The 23309-nt window shown below is 40.4% G+C and overlaps 2 protein-coding genes across 2 annotated transcripts; one reads left to right on the forward strand and one right to left on the reverse strand.

The window, feature by feature from the left end:
• Positions 1–1947: 1947 nt before the first annotated feature.
• LOC127774865 (phospholipase A1-Igamma1, chloroplastic) lies at positions 1948–9231 on the reverse strand. Its single transcript, XM_052301157.1, has 2 exons — positions 7737–9231; positions 1948–2470 (listed from the first exon to the last, which is right to left on the reverse strand). Exons 1-2 carry the CDS (start codon positions 9170–9172, stop codon positions 2170–2172), a joined length of 1737 nt encoding a protein of 578 aa, XP_052157117.1. The 5' UTR covers positions 9173–9231; the 3' UTR covers positions 1948–2169.
• Positions 9232–13350: 4119 nt separating this feature from the next.
• On the forward strand, positions 13351–22056 carry LOC127773852 (probable transmembrane GTPase FZO-like, chloroplastic). Its single transcript, XM_052300050.1, has 10 exons — positions 13351–13950; positions 15782–16347; positions 16472–16540; positions 17723–17920; positions 18414–18545; positions 19281–19367; positions 19468–19911; positions 20266–20433; positions 20751–20981; positions 21746–22056. Exons 1-10 carry the CDS (start codon positions 13464–13466, stop codon positions 21812–21814), a joined length of 2451 nt encoding a protein of 816 aa, XP_052156010.1. The 5' UTR covers positions 13351–13463; the 3' UTR covers positions 21815–22056.
• Positions 22057–23309: the final 1253 nt, after the last annotated feature.

Here is a 23309-nt window from a genome sequence, read left to right on the forward strand (position 1 = left end):
GCAATCGTAGCCAATCAATGCCGATGTGTAGTTTGCTACCAATATGTTTGGTATAGCAAAGAAAGTTAAGTGTTGTTAAATTGAGTATGGAGCAATGGGAGATTAAAAAAAAGATTGAGTATGGGAATTATCCATGCTTTGACTCTAATCCAACCCAATCACATTATCATTAGAGTTGCCAAATAATAGTTATGGCACATTTTGACACAGATCCAAAATGGCCCAACACTCATCTAAACAGGATTGGAGGCCCTAGCCCACAAGCGCCAATTTTTTTTGAGAACTTTGACATCTATTCTTCACGTCTTGCACCATAGTTGTTCCTATTTACTTGAGCTTACATTTTTAATAAGTTCATAATATTGTAAGACGTAAAGATTTTTAGTAACCAACGCGGCTGGAAATATGTTGACTCATTCATCATTTATCATTTATAAACGAAAAACCCATCCGAAAGCTAACTTGATCTGCAAGAACAATTGACTTGTGAACCCAGAAGTCAAAGTAGATACTCCAACATCGTCCGAACTCGTAAGATTTTCCAGGATTTGCAGATACCGACATACGTCGTTTGGATGAAACGGTTGCTAGGGCAGCTTCCGAGAAAATCACTGTAAAATAGTACTAGCCCATAGCTCCAACGAATGATGGCAGTAGCCAGATGAGCTAGCTGTTGACCAACAAGGTTCAGTTGCCCAGATTGCATCGTGCTGCTACGCAAATGGGCTGCGTGCCCCTCATGGTGGGCTGCACACGTTCGGAATGCTCATCATGAATTCCGAACCTGGAAAAAGTTCACTTTAGGTACACCATCTTGACGTCGAGTTTGACTTGCGTACTTAAACCACAATACCAGATATAATGCATCCCTAAATTTACAAAACCAGTGTACCAATTACCTGAAGTATTATAATACCTGTTTTGGTTGACTTAGCGAGTAGATCCCATATGCCAGCAACTCACTCTTCTTCCTTCTCCCTCCCCCTTTCCCCTCTTTCCCATCCCTCTTCAGAATAGGTGGCGAGAGATGGGGAGAACGAAGGCTATTGGCGGGAGGCAGCGGTAGGGAGACGCGAGCTAGTGAGTGCGAGGCCGTGAGCACGGGAGCCTAGAGGAGGAAGAACACGACCCTTCCAGTCCGCTGCAACCATCGCTCCTCTCCAAGACCGTCCTTCTCCACGCTGCTTGCCACCTCTAGTAGGTCACCGTGCACCACCCCCTCCCCCTTGTCGACAACCCTTTTCCCAGCCGCTTGCTACCCTCTCGTTGGCTGCCTCTCCCTATTAGCCGCCACCCTTCTCCCCACCACTCAAAGCCCTCCCATCAACTTCTGCTCAAAGGCTTGGTGAGAATCTAAGAGAAGGGGAAGTGAGGGAAGAGGTGGGGAGGAGGAAGAGTTAGCCACTGACATGTGAGGCCCACTCACGTCAGCGAAAAGCGTGCAATATACTGCTCTGGGACCTCGGGCAAACCGGTTTTACAAGTTGAGGGACACGTTATATCCGGTATTGCGGATAAAGCAAATAATTCAAACTTGACACCAAGATAAGAGATCTAAAGTGAACTTATTCCTTCTGGACTTTCGCTAGCGTTGACGGCAAGTAGAGCACAATCTTAAACTGCGTTCTTTTCAGTAACTTTAATAGTAAAATTCATCGTTTTTTTATTAGCACGTTTTCTGTACTGCTAAACCATGTATTTTGTGCAAAATTTATCTATATAAAAGTAAAACAAATTAAATAAACCTAATTTTTAAATTTATAATAATTAATATTCGATAAATTATACGTTAATGGGCTTTCACTTCCCGTCAAAATTCTAAGTTCAATTCCTCAAAGCACCCTCAGCTTATTCTCTTCTCTGATTTTAATACAAGAAAAGGTGACACGGAACAAGCATCTGGACGACCTTGGACAATGCGCAGAGATAAGGGAGCATCGCATCGCATCTCGCAAGTTCACAACGCGTTTTGGTCGATGACTCAACAGGAACAGGTTCTTCCATGTACATGCCGACACCGATGCACGTTTTTACACTTTGCATACTCTCCGCAAACCAGATCTCCCCATTCTGCCCGCCCACCCACCCGCGCGCGCTGAGGCTGTGGCTGTGACTGCGACTGCGACTGCTTTTCCGCCCGGCAACGGGCCGGGGCCACGTGCGCTGCGGCTAATTAGGCTGGCGCCGGACGAGGCGGATGTGGCTGCTGTGGCGGTGGTGCGCGCCGTCGACGGCGCCGTCGTGCCCGTGTTGCCCCTCACCGTGGTGGTCGTCGTGGTCGTCGAGGTGCCAGCTGTGGCGGTCGGGCTGGACCCAGCGGCCGTCGGGGGCGCGGACCATGCCCTTGTTCTCGTCCTGGCGCCAGCACGGGGGCACGCAGTGGTGGTCCTTGAGGAAGTCGCACGCCTTGTTCACCAGCGCCGGGTCGCGCCCGCTCGCCAGCACGAACCGCTCCCCGCGCCCGTGGTACCTGCATGCACCAACGCCGTCGCGCACATGTACACACCGTCACCGACCGATCGATACAGAAAACGCAGGACTAGTAGTAGTACTCGGAACGATGATAAATACTTGTCGAGTTTTTTTTTAACTTTTAATCCATAATCTTATTTAAAAAATTATGGATTTATTTTTTATTTTTTATTTACTTTATTGTCGAAAGTACCTTATGATTTGTCTGTTTTTATATTTGTACTAATTTTTTAAATAAGACGAATGGTTAAATGTTATAAGAAAAAAAAGTCAAAGCAACTACTAATTTATGACGGAGGGACGGAGGTAGTATATGCTAATCTATCTATCTATCTATCTATTATATACTAAAAGTCCATTAAATTTCCTACAAACGCTCCTAAGCCGTCATGTGGCATCCTATAAACACTCTCGAGTCGCCACGTGACAAATCATAAAAAATCTATCTATTATATACTTAAAAGTCCATTAAAATTCCTACAAACGTTCCTAAGCCGCTATATGTCATCCTATAAATACTCTCGAGTCGCATTGATTTTTCGTTAAATCAGTGGAACCATATATTTTAACCATTAGATCTCTTCAGAAAAAAAAAATCCGGTAGCCCCATCCCTATCATGCGCAGGTACTCCCTCTGACCTCTCTTTTCCTCTCCTATTTTCTAGGTAACTACTCCTATTTTTTAGCTAATTACAATTAGATCTATCTAAGATTTCCTAGCTATGTTTATCTTTGTAAGATTTGCACGTACAAAAAGTTCCACATACGTACGTACATACGTACTCACTTTTTTTCCCTTGATGAGATAGAAAACCAAATTAATAATTCAATACACATATTAACTGTTAATATTTTAAGTTGTAAAAATACACATTAGTAAATTAGAAAATATTTCTAGAAAAATATGAGGAAAAAAGCAAAACATCTGGTCATCGATTTTTATTTAAATTAGTGGATATGTTATCTCGGATCATTAAATTAAATATATTAATAACCTTACACCTAATCTCTCTCAGCGCACCGACGAGAGAAAGGTACTTACACATGGCTAATAAAAAAACCAAAAAATACATATATAACTGTAATGTGTGATTAAAAAGGATAAAATGGAAAAAAAACATAAATTTTTATTCCATGTATCATTAAAAATTACATCCGCTTCCATCTCCTCCTCTCTTTTCTCCATGCATGTATAGATGAGATTGTAACTATAATTAGTGATATTAAATTTTAAAGAACTATAACTTTATAAACATAGATTATATATATCATAATATATACGTAAATAAATTAGATCCATAATCTTTGGAAATAAAATTTATTGGACTATGTTATTTCACCCATTATATTAACAATATAATATAATTTTATTTCGAACCATTATTTTAAAAACACACGGTTTAAAATAAAGGTTACAGAGCTATGTTTTGTACCATTAAATTACCAATTTATGATCTATATTAATTAATTTATACTTCAATTAGTGGACCCACTGTTTTAAATTATTTTTAATAAAATATTTTGCCATCGATTTTTACTTAAACTGACGGACCTATTAATTAATTAGGCAGACATATCTATCTTACGTAAAAAAGAAAAAAAAAAGCTTCTAAAGACCTATCTTCAATCCTCTGCACAACACACGTGTTCATATTTGCCTTCTGCAGATATAACAAAGCATCGTAGCTGAGGTAGCTAAAAGTGATTGCCAAAGTGATCATGATTGTCGATAAACACTACACATACTAATTAAATTTATATAATTTCTCTCTTATTTCAAACAAATATTATTTTGAAGAAAACAATTGAACATGTGAAAAACAAAAAAAATAGCTTCAAATAATTGCTGATATTTTTGCACTATTAAACCAAGCATTTGTGCACTACTAAACCAAGCAATTGTGTAGGTGATTTGTGCCCTAACATAAAAAGCCTTTAATTCTTTAAAAGTGTGGAAAAAATATGAACATTTTGAACTTCTACGAAGGGAAGAACAATGCAACCGTTAATCTATCCTTAATTTGGTTGTTACTAAATCATGCATCTTCATGAGGCGATTCAATCACAATAACTTTGAATTTCTTACTATTTATAGCAATATTGTACAGTATGTGTTCAGATGGTATACATATTATTTACTTACTATTTACTTACTATATCCAATAGTCGACCACATATAACCTTGATTTATCTTCTAAGTCGATGAATGATATTTAGACATGCCCAACCTATAATTTACCTTTATAAGGTACAATTTTCAAAAAAATATAATATCACATTTTAATAATAGGAATGTCCACGCCTCACGTGAACCACCTTCCTAGTTAATATACAAATTGGCAATGGCAAAATATACGTCTCAGCCAACGATAGAAAACGACAAATATTGACTAGACCAATGACACGCCGTACGTGTGTTTTGGTCCGCCTTTGGTAGTTGCAGCCGCTGGCTGGCCGGCTGGTTGATGTGGCTCAGGCAGTCAGGCTCACGTTGGTTTCGTAGAGTAAATGGGGAGCTATGCCCCCCGTCTGGCATGACAACTTGATGATTGCTCCGGTACAAGGGACCCGGTTTCTTGAAAACTCTAGTATAGCACCATGACAGTAGCCACACCACCATGGTGTGGTAGTATTCATTAATCAGGTCGCATTGTGCATTGATCCTACCGTATTGATCAACATTTATTGAGCTGTCAAACAGGCTGGCATCCCACTTAAATAAACCCGACCTTGCTGAACCCCCTTGATAGGAGTAGACAACCTTAACAGAACCTCAAACCGCAAACTTTCAGCGAGGACTGGTTTAGTTTCTAGTAACTTTTTTTTCAAACTTTTAACTTTTCCATCACATCAAAACTTTCCTACACACATAAACTTCTAACTTTTCCATCACATCATTCCAATTTTAATTAAACTTTTAATTTTGACGTGAACTAAACACACCCTAAGACTTCGCAATATGATCAGTACAGTATAATATGAGTTGTGGGGTGTGTTTAGTTCACACAAAAATTAGAAGTTTGGTTAAAATTGAAATGATGTGACGGAAAAGTTAAAAGTTTGTGTGTAGAAAAGTTTTGATGTGATGAAAAAGTTGAAAGTTTGATGAAAAAGTTTAGAACTAAACTCAGCCTATAATACAAATTGCAGCAAATGTATGCAGTGTAATCTATGCACAACCGTACTAGCTAATACTCATGGTTAGCAAGTCGTCATAGGGAGGAACATGTCTTCAAGAGATTCGACATCTTAATACGTGATACGAGTAGAGACCGCAAATTGTTCAACCAAAGGACATCACCACTATCACCAAATGCTATCAGCTGTGTCCTTTTTAAAAATTTTGTCATGAACCAATAAATTTGGCACTTGTAGTTATTTATTATGTTTTGGAAAATAGAAAAGTACGCATGTTCTAGATGACGGATCACGCACGCTACCTATATCTCAAACAAGATCACACTATCATTGCCATCTCTCATAAATAAAAGAGAGAGAGGATCATATATCATGAGTAGTATCATATAATTGCATCTCATGTCCCTGTATGACTAATTGGCGATATGATCGATCTATACTAGTATACCACATGATCACATGATTTTTTTTAAACACATGCTGAATGCAAGCTGCCACCTACTACTATACATATACTGTACTATGTTGCATTCCTGTAATAAACTGGCCAAGTGGTCGACCTTCTGCCCTCCGGTCTTTAGTCTCTTACTAGGCCATAATCTCGTCATTAAGAGTACTAATTCTTCTTCAAAGAAAAAATAATTAATAAGAGTACTAATGAGATGACTTGACCGCTTCAGAATATTCCTGGGCCGAACCACCTTTTCTATCGTTGATTACTTGTAGGCGTTCGAGAATTTATACTCTTACCCGGTGACCACGCTACTGTCATTTTCTACCGTCTGTTTAGCCCTTTCAACCATTTCAATGTACTTAAGTCTATGACACAGCCCGTTTCAGGCGACGTCATCACCTTCAAGTTGTTAGCTTATACTAAACCACTGGGCCGGCGTGACTGAGATAGGCATGCGGTGACGTTTAGGGATTAGGTAGTTTCGTTTTATGTCAAAATAAATTTATTAAATTTTGTTGACGTCAAATTTTGTTATTGTTTTTTTAAAATGAAATAGGCATAGAAAGACCTCTTTGGTTTGACGTCCTACCATTTTAGGTTGGTATGCAGATGTAGTGATGTATTCAGGGTTACTAAATATTCAGTGATAGTGGTTTGTTAAAATATTGCGTTTGTCGCCTTATTTCAAGAACTTTATTTTTTACCGAAATTAATTGAGTTCTGACTTTCAAAAGTTAGCTTTTTGATAGTACGAATTAAAAACGTGCATGTAGTGATGTATTCGGAGCTACCGAATCTTGTTGTGAACTTGTGAATAAGTGGTTTATTAAAATATAGCTTTTGTCACCTTATTTTATAAGAACCATTTTTTTTTTACCGAAATCAGTTCAGTTCTGACTTTCAGAAATTAGCTTCAGATATTTGAGCATATGGATGAGGAGGTAGTGAAAACGTGCAAATTACCAGATGTAGGGAAGTATTTGGAGTTACCAAATCTTCTCGTGATTGAGCGGTTGGTTAAAAAACTTAATATAGTGCTTTTGTTGCCTTATTTCAACTCCTTTTTTTTTTTTTACCAAAATCGGCTCGGTTCTGACTTTCAAAAGTTGGCTTTCGGAGATTTGAGCATGGATGATGAGGTAGGTACCAAATGTGCAAAGCTGATGAGGTCAAGTTGAGATGGTCACCATTATTAGTTTCTAATGAACATTAAATAGGATAGAAAATAAAAAAACTATTAACACATGATTAATTAAATTTCAATTATTTATATAAACTTAAAAAATAAATTTATTTAATATTTTAAATTAATTTCATCTGAAAGTATTTTATGCAAGTTTTATATTAAAAAGGGCGTATTTAAAAAACTACCGCAAGTTTTTTTAATTAAAAACTTTCAGTGTAGCTATATTTTAACTACACTAAACTGGGATATAACTTATATAAAACTTGCATTTAACTATAGTTTGGTTTGGTTAGTTAGTACTGAGATTTTACGTACAACATTTTCAATCGATTTTTTTCATGCACATATCTGGAGACATATGTGGAGACAATCTCATGGTTGCAAATCTAAAAGTTTTAGGGACCAAGAAAAACCTACGAAAGTTTTATTTTTTAGCAAATTTAAAAAACGAACTATCATCTTAATCAGAAGTGAAGGAGGGCTTACCCGTCGAGGAGGTGGAGGTGCGCCTCGAGGTTGTGGAAGCAGGCCGGGTCGAGCGTGTCCTTGAGGAACGGCGACCGCTTGTGGTCGAGCGCGAGCTCCACGCCGACGTGCGCGTAGCACCACGGCACCCGGAAGATGCCCTCCGCCACCCGCCGCAGCGCCGCCGGCGCCCCCTCGTTCAGCAGGATCCCCGGCATCCGCGCCACCCCGTCGTGCACGTTCACCACCCGCAGCGCCTTCACCCCGAGCTCCCCCTCGAACCTCTCCTTGAACCTCGCGTTCCCCACCCTCGGCCCCGCGAACGAGTACACGCACACCGCCGCCGCCGCCGCCTCCTTCCCGCCGCCGTGCGCCGCGCTCGCGGCGCCCGACTCCGCGATGTCGTACGCGCTGATCATCGCCAGCGCGCTGCCGAGGCTGTGCCCCGTCACCGTCACGCTCACGTCCTCGCCGAGCGCGGCGTAGCGGGTGACGAGGCGGCGGACCTCCGTGAGCACCTGCTCGCGCGCGGAGTACTTGCAGAAGCGGCAGGTGGGGTCCTTGTCGGTGTAGAGGTCCACGAAGCCGGACTCCACCTTCACCTCCCGGTCCGGGCACGGGATGCCCTCGTCGGCGACGGGGCGGAGGAAGTCCATGAGGTCGGAGACCCACTCGAGGCGCGTGACCGTGCCGCGCCACGCGATGGCGATGTCGCGCCGGCCCAGGCGCGCGGTCTCCTCGTCGGTGGAGACGGCGACGTAGCCGATCCAGTTGGCGCGCTGGCTCCAGATCTTGGCGCCCGCGCGCGACTGCGAGAAGAAGTTTGGGAAGCGGAAGTTGGAGGTGGCGTAGAGGTAGCGGGTCACGGTGTAGCCCCGCGCGGCGGCGGGCATGCCGAGGCGGTCGAAGAAGGCGCGGCGCGGGTACTTGCAGCTGCCGCAGTAGCGGGAGGACGGGTCGTAGTCGAAGGCGTCGTAGCACGCCTGCGCGAACTCGCCGTAGCGGATGAGCTCCGAGCGGAGCAGCGGGTCCATCGGGTCGAGCAGCCCCGCCCAGTCGTCGCGCCCGTGGATCTCACGCCACCGCGCCGCCAGCTCGTGCTCGTCCTGGTGGTGCTGCCGGTGATGGCGCCTCCGCGCCGCCCCGTGGTCCTGGCTATCGTGGTGATACAGCTCCTCATCCTCCTCCTCCTCCTCCTCCTCCTCCGCCGCTTGTCCGTGGCGAACGACGACGTCGTGCTCGAGCTGGCCGACGAGGGAGGCGAGCGCGTCGTCCCTCGTGGCCGCGGAGGGGAGGAGGCGCAGCCTGTCGCCGTCGTCGCTGGCTGTGCCGGTGAGGAGGCGGCGCGGAGGTGGAGCGCGTCGGAAGGAGAGGTGCGTGTGGGCGGTGGTGGTGGCGGCGGCGCGGGGGAGAGAGGAGAGGTGCGGGGAGAGTTCGCGGCAGGAGATGGGCGCCATCGGGAAGGTCACCGGCGAAGTCGCCGCGGGTTCGGGTGAGCGAGTGTTCTGGACGTACCAACGTGGGGAGATCATCAAAGGAGTAGTTTATTGATGATGATGGGTGTAGGACTCTGGGAGGCTCTGTCCGGTGGGTCGGCTATCACTGCAGTAATTTATTACTCCGATACTGTAACAATCGATTAAGATAACAGACTTTGCCTCAGTCTTCAAGACTTTAAGGGCCATTTGAATCACAGGAATATGAAAACATAGGAATAGAAAAAACACAGGATTTTGATAGAAATGTAAGTGTAAAACAGAGGATTGCAAAACACAGGAATGACCGTTTGATTGAACCGCATGAAAAACGTAGGAATTAGAGGAGAGATAAAGACTCAAAGGAAAGTTTCCAAGAGGTTTTACCTCATGTTAGAATTTCTCCAAAACTTGCATGGCAGGCAATCCATAGGAATTTCATAGGATTCCATAAGATCCATTCCTTTGATTCAAAGGGCTATATAGGAAAAATTCCTATAGGAATGAAATTCTCTAAAAATTTCTATGAATTTCCTTTGAATCAAAGGGTGCCTAAACATCGTCGACCTTCGACTGGTCATGGAGTAGGGAACCGGACAAGTCCATAAAATTTGCTCGCTAATTTATTTCTCACATGATAGTATAATAATTTTTTTTAAAAAAATAAAGTTCACTCGTTAGTTCATTTCTCACATGGTAATATAACTTTTAGATAAAATAAACTAGAAATGAAATAAGAAGAAGAAAAATCCCACTAACCCATCCCGCTTGCATCCATAGAGATAAAAGAGTGGCAGGGAAAGGGTGAGAGGAGGGAAGAGGACAACTCATCGGTTATGGAACATTTCTGTTTAACAGAGTATTTATTCTATCCTTAAAAAATCAATTGTTTATATATCTTGTTTTAAGCTATTTATTAAGTTTTATTTCTAAAATATTTAACTTATCCTTTTATTTTACAAAATCCACATCAATAATATTTTTAAAAATCTAAATTAAATTGGGCCTTAGGTGACTTGAGAAGAGGAGAGACGGAGACACTAGTGGTGGCGGTAATAGGAAAGCAATGCCAACGAGTGACAACAAGTCTAGAGGCGGTAGTGCATAGGAAGGTGGGGGTGTCACTACTCTAGCAGGGAGAAAAGGAATCCGTCAACAGGCTATACCCCATATATGGTATTTTTGAAGTATAGGAGTCGTTGGTGTCAAGGTATACGCAAGATTAAGGTAAGAGTTAAGAGACGAGAGACATTTATTTTTTATACATATCCAAGACTCTTACTTACGTGTAATAACTTTACTCCTGTTGATCGGAACTGGTGTTGCTATTATATATCAATATCACACGAGTACAATAATAAGGATGACCTAACATAATTTCTATCAGTATAGCGGTGTAAAGCTCTCACATGTGGTCGACGACTAGTAGTAGTCGACTTCCTCGAACATGAACTCAACAAGATTAGAGATTGCCCTAGCTTTTGTGGCGCTATAGGCTTGTCTTGACTTATGCTAATCTGTATTGGTTTATTATCTATGCATCCCTTCTCCTTCTGGTGGACTTGTATTTATACCCTCGGGTGCTCTCTTGTCCAAGTAAGGCGAGGGAGGCAACTATGGATACGATTCAAGTAGACCTTGTAGTGTTCAAGTAGGACTTTGTTTCTCTTCCCTTATCCAGAACACCTTCCATATATGAGACTTGATTCCGTATTAAACTTAGTATATGGTTGTTCCCACCGAGCCTAAAATAGAAGTAAGAAGTATCTCATGTCCAGAACACTTACAGAACCTCCATTTTGTGATTCAGCCAGGGCGCTAGTGTGCGGACCTAAAGTCGGGAACACGAGACAATGAGTTTATACAGGTTCGGGCCGTACGGAAACGTAATACCCTACTCATATGTTCTTATCTGGATCCTTTTGCTGTAGTGTGTACAAGATGTTAAGTTTCTTCTATTCTAGAGCTAGAGAGGGCTCTTGTCCTTAGTGGCTTTTTTGGTTGGTAGATTCAGGATGCCCTCCTCTCTGTCTCTTGAGAGTAGCGGTGATATTGAGTTCTATGTTTGGGTACATGAATGGTGGGATTGATCACGAAGAGATGGATTAATTAGTTTGTTGACGTGCATGAATTTCTAGGCAATGCTAAGCATGTAAAAGTGATTAATGGAAAAAGAAAAAAAAAGAAGGCAACCGATAAATAGACAACTTAAGAAAAAAATATTTTGGTATTGCAACGTGATCTTAGGTCCTAGCTTCTTTCTTCGCCCAATGCGATCACCTTTGTGCGGAGAAAGTCAATTCAAACATTTTAAGGGTACATACTTCATTTCTTACACATCATCGTATATATATTATATGTCTAAATAAAAAGTAACTATTAATGACATAGTACCAAATTTCGGGAACAATGAAAAGGAACTGTTCGATTTGATATCAAATCTGTGTCCATAAGAGAGAATATGCGCAATGACAAAATTTAATAGGATAGCATTTCCATGGTTTGTCTAGTTTGTTACCCTGTTCAAGTTCTGGTACGATGGATTTTGATAGAAAAGCAAACATAGATTCTAGTTGGATCACCTGAATAGGAAAACCGTAAAAACGTAGAAACATGATAGGATGACAATCAAATTTCTATGTTAACTTTAAAAATACATAAAGCTTCAAAACTATTATACATAGGGAACATGCAGAAAATTTGAGTCACGGGAAGAAGAAAACATGAAGCACAACCTCAATCTTATTTTCCTAAATGTTTCCCATGGATTGGCCGCCCATTCCATACAATTTTTAAAGGAATTTGTAGTGCTGGATCCTTTGTTTTAAATGGATGCATTGAATTTTTTTTCATAGGATACAAATCTTTCAAAATTCCTTTGCTTTTCTATTATTCCATATGAGCTGTGAAAATCTATGGTGTAAAGATGGAAGTGCTAATATTCTCGTCTATTTTTTCAATTGAGTCAAATGCATTGTCAATTCTTAAAGTTATACTTGGTGTCATTATAGTTTCTAAACTTTCGAAATACAAATGTAGCCCCTCATTCTTGTTAAATATACCCACTCCGTTTTCAAATGTTGTAACATAGAATGAGATTAGACCCATGTTAGCACTACGACTTTGGATAAAGTAGTTGTCTGATTTGTTTGTTTTACTAGGATAAGTATATTTAAGTGCAGAGTGACTATCATACAAGTTAAAAAAAATAGTAGGACGTGTACTCTATGTATTAACGTGGTTACCGACGTGTATTTATGTTGTTTTCAAAGTTTAGGAATCAATATTATATCGTGATATAAGTGTCAGCGTATTTCACTCTTCTTAATTACTTATAGCTACTAATGGGTTATGTTCGGTAGGCCGAAACTATAGCTACAACTTTATCTGCCGCTGTCTTGTGTGGGTGGTACTATTTGCGCTTGCTATAGCACAACAGTAAACCATACAGCCAAACAACCCCAATAATTCTTAGCAGATATTCTTTTTACAAAATTAGTCGATAGATGTGTTCAATGTGTTCAATTAAACCGTATCTCTATCTCTACTATTATAAAAATTGAAGATGTTTTTGCTGGTATTTTGGTACGTCATCCGTGTTAGAGTCGGTTTTTAAATTTGTTCGCTTTTAGAAATATACATCCATGTTTGAGTCCAATTTTAAGTTCGTTTGCTTTTAGAAATATAAAAGGAGCCGTATAAGAAATTTCTTTAAAAAAACTTGCATACTAACTTGAGATGAGTGTTAGACTCCTAATTACAACTCATGATTTTCTAGAAAAAAAAATATCCAAGCGAATTCTCACAGTGAATTTCACCATAGCCAAACCGTATAACAATAATAAGATTAAAATAACATTCATCCGTTGTAACGTACGGGCATCTTTTATAGAAAACTAAAATATCTTGTTAGTGCACGTACTCATGTCTCCCGACGCATTTTGCACAAGCCGGAAGTTAAACTCCAGTAAAAAACCTGTCACTTGAACCACGCTAGTTTTTGAAGGAAACGGCCATCAAACGGCTTGTGCGAGTGAGCGCGACCGGGAAAATCCCCCGTGCGGGCGCCGGGCGGTGCTCCGCGATCACCCTATCCAACCAAATCCGCGAGAAAACTCCATATCCCCTCCATTCCACTCCACTCCACGCGCGGCTCCACCTCCCACTCCCCCCTCTCCTCTCCTCTCCTCTCCTCCACTCTCCGCTGTCCACACGCGCCCGCGCGCGCGAGAGGCGAGAGCTCGCTCTCCCAGTCCCATCCCTGTCGCTCCCCATGTTCGCCGCTTCCACCTCCTCCACCGGCCTCCCCTTGCCGCGCGCGGGCGGCCTCCTCCTCCTCCCCACCTCCCGCTCCCTCCTCCTCCCGCGCCACCGCCACCGCCTCCGCCTCCGCGATGTTGGCGCCGCTGCGGCCGCCGGAGGGGGAGTGTCCGGCGGGGGCGGCGGTGCTGCTTCTTCGAGGGAGCCGCCGAGGACGCTGTTCCCGGGCGGGTTCAAGCGGCCGGAGATCCGGGTCCCGGCGCTCGTCCTCCGCGTCGGCGCCGACGAGGCGCTGGCCTCCGGGGACGCGGTGGTCGCGGCCGTGGCGCGAGGCGTGGGGATCGTCGTGCTCGAGGCCGGGGAGGAGGGCGGCGGGCGCGTCTACGAGGCCGCGCTCTCGCTCAAGGCGTCGGTCGGGGACCGCGCCTACCTGCTCGTCGCGGAGCGCGTCGACGTCGCCTCGGCGGTCGGTGCCAGCGGCGTCGTGCTGGCTGACGACGGTTGGTGACTGCTTTTTTTCTCCCCAGCTTCGTATTTCGTACGAGTAGTTGCTTGTTGTGGTAGGTAGTTGCTTGTTTGAAACAAAGCCAATGAAAAATATGTTTCAGGGTGATATTTATTCGGTTTGAAAGTTGAGGCCGAACGCCAATCGATTTTATAGTTCATGGCGAAAAATGGATTTCGAGCAAAGTTTAAGGGCCATAATTGGACTTCACCCTTTAGAATATGCCATATGGTTTCGTATAATTTAGTACCACCTCTATCCCAAAATAAGTTCATTTTTCATCAATCACACACATATCATAAAAAACAACAAAAAAAAAAACTAGAATACTCTTATTTTATCAAATCCCAATGCAACTATTCATCACTTTATCTACTCCAAATACCATCCTTTCTTCCTTTATAGTTGGTACCCACTACAAGTCATTTATGCTATAAAGCTTAAATTCTGTGAGACCACATCATCAAGATTATATTAACCATTAGATCATCTTGCGTCTATGCAAATCAACCATTAGATCAAGTTCTTCTCAGCCGATGGCATTTGAGAGGACCAATGCCTTTTGTCTTCCGCTTAATTACCTCACGCATCATTATATCTCCCTTTATCACTAACCACTAACCAATACATCTCCCACCTAAAGCCTACACCACTACATTTGTGTCTACCTTTTTATCATTCCCTTTAATTTTTCTAATGCATCTACTAGCCATATCTAGGTTGATCCAATGGATTTTCTTGGAATATTTATGCTTGAACAGGCTTCCTCAATCATCTAAAGAGGAAATGTCAATGGTCCAATGAAATTTTGGTTTGTCACTGTCATAGATGACATCGAAAATTTGTTGGACAGATTACAACACTCGATTTTTACCAATTGCAAGGATGTGTATCTATGCCTATCTCCTATGGTGATTGGTTTTTGGTACTCTATCATGATCTTGCTTCTTTTCATATCTGATTTCTTCGTGTTAAAAGGTTGTGCCAAATCTTTGTGTTTTTAAGACCGCAATCACTAAATTTGTTTCTCCACAGTTCCTCCAATTTACTTATAGGTGAACATGTTTCTTGAAATTACTAGATTCATGCACCCAATAGTTGTTTTTTTTTAAGATCATATACCAACATATGCATGCAACGTTATCCGTATTTTCTCTTTGTTTTCTCACAAAAAGAAATATTTTATTAGTTATTTAAAATATCTGAATGAGATCTTAAGCCAATTTAGTACATAATAAAAATAGTGTCATGTTTGCTTACCGTTTATGGTTCTTCGAAATGGGAGTATCTTAATTGGAATCATGTCATTTCTATTCATATAGCAATTCAATGTACAGATCGAACGTTCAAGCATGTTGATCATGTAATTATGATAAATTTATAGCTATATGGTCCCTTCTATGTAATGATACTATACCAATAGTCAAAAGTTCTAGAATTATTCAGTCAAAAAAAAAGTTCTAGAATTATAGCTTACAAATTCACGATATAACTGTCCCGCAGCAACGCGTGGGGTATCAACTAGTCATTCACAATGATTACTCCAAAAATGAACTTATTTTGGGACAAATTGAAGGGGCTAAAAATGAACTTAATATGGGACGAAGGAAGTACATTTTTTAGTCACTTGTCTTACCTGCTCCTTTTCCCAGTTTTCAGTACTTGTCATGTCAATAACTTTGACCAGATTTCGCTAGATATTGTTCTCTGTCGTGGTGCTAACCAATAATCAGTCAGTTTCTTTAGAAGTACTAAAAAAGAAACTACTAGTATGTAGCAACAACCAAGCATTTTTCTAAGGAGGTTCCTTCTGTACTTTGATGCAGGTATTCCTGCTATTGTTGCAAGGAGTATGATGATGAAGTCCAACTCGGACTCCATATACCTCCCTCTTGTCGCTAGAACCATACGTTCTGCAGACACTGCAAGAAGCGCCACAAGTTCAGAGGGGGCTGATTTTCTTATCATCGATACCGGCAGTGATGATGCTATTAATGTTATGAATGGTGTTAGTGGCACTCAGCATGTGAAGATCCCCATTTTTTCCACTTTGAGTGATTCGCAAAGTGAAGGGTCTTACTCAGATAACACATCCAGGTTGCTCCAATCCGGTGCATCTGGAATTGTTATGTCTTTAGCTGGTATTCAAGTACTCGCTGATGATATTATAGAACGGGATTTTTCAAAAGTGGATACCGCTGAAAGTGTCCTACAGGCTAATTACTCTTCAGCTAGTACTTTGGAAGAAGCAGATAATGTAATGGTCCTAACTCGTGAGAAGGCAAAAGTTGCTGGATTCACAAAACTAGATGAAAAAGTAATGCAGCTGATATCGATAGAAAAGCCTATTCTAAGTGAAGCTGTTGCTGTTATCCGCAAGGCAGCACCAATGGTGATCATCTAATGTTACATATTTGGTAGTTGAAGTTGCCCTGGAATGAATTCAGTTTTACTTCACATCATCATTTCTAGCATATCCTCGACTTGAAATATAATTTTCTGTTTTGTGGCAACAGATGGAGGAAGTTGAGCTTCTAGTTGATGCTGCTTCTCGCCTGAGTGAGCCATTTTTGTTGGTTACTGTGGTAATTTGGTTTACATTAAATGTTGATAGCTTGCTTTATACTTCATAGACAGATGATTTTTTAGACATGATTCTTCTGTTGTTTGCATAAATAATGAAATTGTATTATGTGGTTCATGGAAATGCTGCTTCTCACGCTGGATAACACTGACAGTCCTGCCATGGATTTTCTCAAAGCAATTTATATTATATGATTATTTCTCACCCCAAGGATTTTTTTATGAGAAGTTATGACCATGTTGGATCAATGCTTAGCAGCAATTATATTTTTAGGCGGTTCAGATAAACCTGTAGCATTTAATGTTGATTTTGGCTGATTTTACATCATGAACTCTGGCTAAAAAATTTAAAAAACTAAAATTCTTTTTAAGAGGAGAAATATTGTTCACACTATGCTCGTATGATGCTGACATACACTATGTTTTTCTGAAAAAATCCATTTACAGCCCACACCTTTGCAAAGTGTTGAAATCAACTATCTCAACCTCCAACCTTGAACTTAAAAATGGATCACTCCCAACCTGAATTCCTGGAGTAGAGAATTGGACATTTTGCGACCACAAACTCTAAAATCCTGTTCACTTTTTAAACCCTCAGGCTGGTTTGGTTGATGTCTGCTCACATGCTGATGACCACACTGATGTTTTAGCTCACATGCCAGCCCACCTAGCAAAGTCTTTTTTAGGTCTGGCACCGACAAAATCTCAAGGGGGTGGCATGCAAATGCCACATAAACAAAAGCAATCCAGTTTTGCTGTGAGAGGGTTGAGAGTTTGATGTTAAAAAATATCTGGTTTTGTAGTTTAGAGTTCATATAAACTACCAGAAGAGTCGCTATTAAATGGACATTTCTTAAAACAAAACTCATTTATGTCCACATCCTCATTTATATAACTGGAAGCATATATGCCGACATCCTTGATGGTGATCCATTTGCATCAGCTGACATAAAGCCCCTTGCTTTTCTCTTTCATCTTTCATTATAATTAATCAGATTATAACTCCACCAAACATAGGTCCTGTTCTACAAAGGCATAAACTGAACTGCTGTGCTTGTTGTCCTGATGAAATCAATTTATTTTATTAAAAAGTTGAACTGTTCTTCAGACTGTTATACATTATATTGGTCAATCTATCTTCTCTTACATTTATGTTTCTTAATTAGTCTCTAAATTTATCTCAGGGTGAATTTAATTCGGGAAAATCAACTTTTATAAATGCTCTACTTGGGAGGAAGTATCTTCAGGAAGGAGTTGTGCCCACAACAAATGAGATCATGTTGCTATCATATTCTGATGTTGACTCTGAAAGCGCAGAACGATGTGAGAGGCACCCGGATGGTCAATACATGTGCTATTTATCGGCACCCGTATTGAAGGAAGTAAGTACATAGTTGATGTCTTGATGCTACCCTTTCACCCTTTACTGTATTTGGTTGAACAAGCTAGCTACGCCAGGATGGTTATCATGATGTAAGGAAGCATAATATTTTTCAACTACTTGAAGGCTGCTTTCTTTATGAATCTCAAAGAAATATTTGTTCTAAGGAAGCATTCGAGTTAATGAATATGTATGAAATAGAGGAATACAACTCTTTCCTCTACAAAATGCTGTAGTTTTAGCATGTACAACCTGTCTGTTTTTTTAGACAAATTACAACCTGTCTGTTAGCTGTTTACTGACTTTTTATGGGTCTGCATTCGCTATAATTGAGAGGGATTTCAAAAAATAAATGGCAGTCGTCTTCCACCTTATTTCCCCTGAGTGTTTCTGGGTTACATTAATGTTACAATGCCAACTTACTGGTGCAATTTTCTTGACTCATGACTTCATCTCCATGGCTGTGAGATGTTTAATTGTGTACTATTGAACAGATGAACCTAGTTGATACGCCTGGAACAAATGTTATTCTCCAAAGGCAGCAACGGCTTACTGAAGAATATGTGCCCCGAGCTGACCTAATACTCTTTGTTCTTTCATCAGACAGACCATTGACTGACAGTGAGGTAATGATTATGATTATTTGATTGTGCCAATTCTTTATGCATTTGATAGTCATTATCTCACCACTATGTTTTAGGAATGGTAGGTAGAAAGCATGAAACAATAAAAAAAATGAGTCAAATCCTATAATAGATCATTTGTTGAATGTGCCCCATTTTTATTTCCTCTGCATGGATAACTGAATAATCTCTTGATTTGTATTTGGTTCTAGTTCTTTACAATTATGAAATTAATCAAAAGGGAAGGATTGTCTGTATGACTTGTCTAAGTTCCTGGGATCGGTGGGTTTAAAATATAATCTCCCAGGGCGATTAACTCAATGCATCCTTTTATCATGCATTGGCAATTTAGCGTGCTGCACTTCCTTAGGAAAGTGCCTGTTGCCTGTTGCCTAAATTATTGCAGAACACACTTCCTTGGCCCCAACCTATGATATGCATTCTGTCTCACATTTTTTATGTAGTTTGGTACACTTATTTGAATACTGACTAAAGACTTAAATTTTCACACCCAAGTTTCTTTTTTGAGGAACGTGATATTGTGGCCATCTGTGACGAGCCTTTTTAAACTTATAGATTGCATATTGCTTAGGATTTTATCCTTATGCGATTCCTTACCTAACAAATATTTTATTGAAAATTCTATAATCCTTATTTATCTCTCAAGGATGCATTTTTGTCCTTGGTCCTTTATTATTTGTCCTTTACAGTGGAGCTAAAAACGTTCTTGACTTCTAGGTCGGATTTCTCCAGTATGTTCAGCAGTGGAAGAAGAAAGTTGTATTTGTACTAAACAAATTGGACCTTTATCGGAACAGTAACGAGGTCTGATATAAATCTCTAGTTCAAAATCCCTGCAAAATATTGCCTATCCTATTTACCTTTTTCCTGATTGCTATTTTGCTTCTCAATCCAACGGTTTTAGCTTGAAGAGGCTACTGCATTTATCAAGGAAAATGCAAGAAAATTGCTTAACACAGAGGATGTGACATTATTTCCTGTATCTTCACGCTCTGCTCTGGAGGCCAAGCTTTTGTATTCAAAAAATGATGGAAGAGAGCATCATGGGGAAGCTTTGTTTAATGACCCTAGATGGAGAAACAGCAAGTTTTATGATCTAGAGCATTACCTATTGAGCTTCTTGGATGGATCAACAGAAAATGGGAAGGAAAGGGTCCGGCTGAAACTTGAAACGCCAATTGGAATTGCAGATCGTTTGCTAACGTCATGTCAAAGGCTTGTGAAGCTAGAATATGAAAAGGCTATTGATGACCTAACGTCCATCAAGGATCTTGTTTCTGGTGCAAACAATTATGCTGTGAAGATTGAGGCTGACAGTGATTCTTGGCAAAGGCAGATTTCATCCCTTGTAGGTTTTCTGAAGATGACTATTTCTGTTTTACCCTATGTTCTTCAATTCTACTATGATATATTCCCTATTTGCAACCATAAGGCATACATAGTAGTTAGCTTTGATGCAAAATAAGAGAAAACATACAAATAATGGTGTTTTTCCTGCTGGTTATTCATTTTTTCTCCCTGAAGTTTATGCGAACAAAAGAGTGAAAGTCTTCCTCTCCTTTCTAAGGAAATTATGAGGGGTGGTTTAGTTTTTCTTCCAGTGGCATGTGCTTCAGTTGAGATATCTTTAGGCCATATGTAATACTGTATAGTTGACAAATGTCTTAACCTGTTGCATTGATATTTTCTTTTTATCTTGCAGATTGCGAGAGCTAAAGGCCGAGCAATTTCGCTCATGGAATCTACACTTCAGTTGTCAAACATTGACCTTATTTTTACATACACCCTTTCAGGGGGGAAAAGCACTCCCACCAAAGTTACATCATTTTTTCAAAATGATATTCTGAGCCCTTCCCTTGATGACGCAGCAGTATGTTGAACACTCTTCTCATTTACATATCATATTAAAAATTTTCTTTCTACATGTTTGTATTTTCCACATTTTCTTGCACATGTCATTCAGACAAAAATTGCCCAGGTTTGTTGCAAACAATTCAGATACATAAATATCACGAGAAAATTGAGTAGTGGGCATCATTAACTCCTGGTGTCTGGTTCATATTTGTTCATGCCGATTACTCCTATTTGTTTAAAAGATTTCTAGCATTTGCTTCATGTTGGTTATTTATTTGCATCGTGGTGCTTATTTGTTTGTGTTATCAACAAAACTTTCTTTCTTTTGTCTAGAATTTGCTAAGTGAATATTCTACATGGTTGAGTTCTACCAATGTCCGTGAAGCAAATATATATGTGGACTGCTTCCATGAGAGATGGGGTGCATTGGTTGCCCAGGAGCAAAGGATTCCGCCAGAGAAAAATGAACTTGTCAATGAAGAAGAGAAACTCTGTGTAAAGGCACTGGATGGCTTCAGTGCTAGTGCTGCTGCTAAGGTTTTTGAAGAAGAAATTCGTGAAGTGGTATGCCTATGAAGATATAGTTATAACTTTTTTATACATACAGTATACTTCTTTATTATTCCTGAAACTGTAGAATAAGCTTATCCTTATAAACTAACAAAGTGTGACTTCTAAGCCCTGAAGTTTTCAGCACAGATGAGAAAACCTAAAACCACTGAAAGGTCTCAAGTAATACTGATACAGAAAGTCACATGGAAGACATGATATACCAACTATAATAACATTAAAATAACCTGAAGTAGGGGAGTTGGACTGAAGCTTACTTTGATTCTTTTTTCTTAATGAAAATGATAATAATGGTCTTCTTAATTCTTATTATGTACCAACTATTTTAATTTTATCATAGGCAAGTAATTAGTATTTGGGCAAGTGGATACTCTTGCTGGGGTAGATGAAGCCTTCCTATTACTACTACTTCGTACTTCCCATGGTTATCAATTTTGTTTGAGAGCATCTAGTTTTGAGGCCGTCTATGATTTCATTATACTTGTTTTTTCTTCGCTGTTCTCATTCTGAGCTTTGCTAAGTGAAGGCTTGGGGAACCTTTGGAGGGCTAGGGGTTGCTGGATTGTCAGCTTCTCTTTTGACCTCTGTTTTGACAAGTACACTTGAAGACCTTCTTGCTCTAGCTCTTTGCTCAGCTGGCGGGTAATTCTCGATTGATAACTAGAGGCCACTTTTCAGTAAATAGGTTTGCTATGCATGGAATCAGCTGATATGAAATTATATGCATATTGATCTAATGGACAATACTCCTTTTTCAGGTTCTTTGCAATATCAAATTTTCCTACCCGTCGGAAACTTGCAGTAGAGAAGATCGGCAAGGCTGCTGAAAAACTATCTTCAAAAGTTGACGAAGCTATTCAGCAGGATATATCCCGTAGTGCTAATCAATTAGTCCATTTTGTTGAGACTGTCAGCAAACCTTATCAAGATGCATGTCAGCAAAAGATAGATTGGCTGCAGGGTGTTCAGGGTGAGTTGTCCACTGTTGAGCGTAAGCTCCAAACTTTGAAAGTTGAAATTCAAAATCTTCATGAATCATGAGGTTTCAATTCCATTGAAATTTTCTTCATTTATTTGCACTCATGCCTTGGATGGGTGATATGCGCTCATCAAATTTTGTTAGTTGGTGTTGTATTATGGTGGGGCTGTTGATAGATATATCTGTAATATATGTTGTACCTTCTCAACAAGTGATACTTATCACGTAATCAGGAGCAATGCAACCACAGGTTCAATCGATCATTATTCAAATGTTTTTCCCTGTTCTATGTTAGTTGCCCAGGGCCATTACAAAAGCTTTGCAATGGTGTTGGAACTACTGCCCTACACATGAAGCTGGATTTAGATTGAGTTTCTACATACATAGTATGTAAACAGTTCTTTATATTTGAATGTAAATTTTAAATTCGCGAACGCTTTTTCATAATTTTATGGCTAGCTTCAATCAATACGACTGCTTGCATTCACTAATAAACGTTTGTTGTCGTACACAGTACAGAATACACATTATGGCATTATTCCAGCCGTATATCCTCCAATTGTTTAATTTCTCTGGTCCAGTTGGTACTTCGTATCACCCCTTTTTCTTATGCCAAGTTCTTCTCCGTCGTCTAATTAAGACAAAAGGACAAGTACTACACCATTCATTGGTAATTGCTTCTGTTGAAATCTTGTAGCTGTCGTGCATCTGGGCATCTAGCCTTTCGGTTAGTGCCTTGCTACAGAGTACAACTAGATACTGTTGATAGCTTAGTCAAATGCCATCCGAGTGCCCATAAAACCTCCTCTGATTGGAGGTCTTGGCAACAAATGGTGATGTGCCTTGTGCCACTCTCTTGCTCTCTTTATTCTTCCTTTCACTACCATGTCTCAGCAGGTAGATGCATATGCACGGATACCTGTCCAAGCTGCACGGTATATCACTGAACTTGTGGGTAACAGATGCCAAGCTGAATTTATTCTTTCCCACTCTCTTTTCATATGTATACATCCACGAGTGCGTTCTCATTTCATATGCGACAAGAAGACAAAAGCCAACAAAACTCTTTATGGAAGCGCGCCCGTAATCGCACGATTACGAGCACTAGGATTTAAACTCTGATAGGTAAAAGTAATGTATCCACACACGTCAAATGTGCTTCCTCAAACTGCATTTGTTCTCTTTCTAGGATTGGAAAAAATGCTGCCTGAAAGCAGTTCAAACATTCCGGTGAGCAATAATAATGCAATATGCCAGTGTTCCAAGATTATTTCTACTAATTCCTTCGGCTCAGATTAATTAACAAGCAGTTGAATTTTCGTGCTACCGAAACTAGCAGCTAC

This window comes from Oryza glaberrima, chromosome 5, assembly GCF_000147395.1.
Source record: "Oryza glaberrima chromosome 5, OglaRS2, whole genome shotgun sequence".
NCBI lineage: Eukaryota > Viridiplantae > Streptophyta > Magnoliopsida > Poales > Poaceae > Oryza > Oryza glaberrima.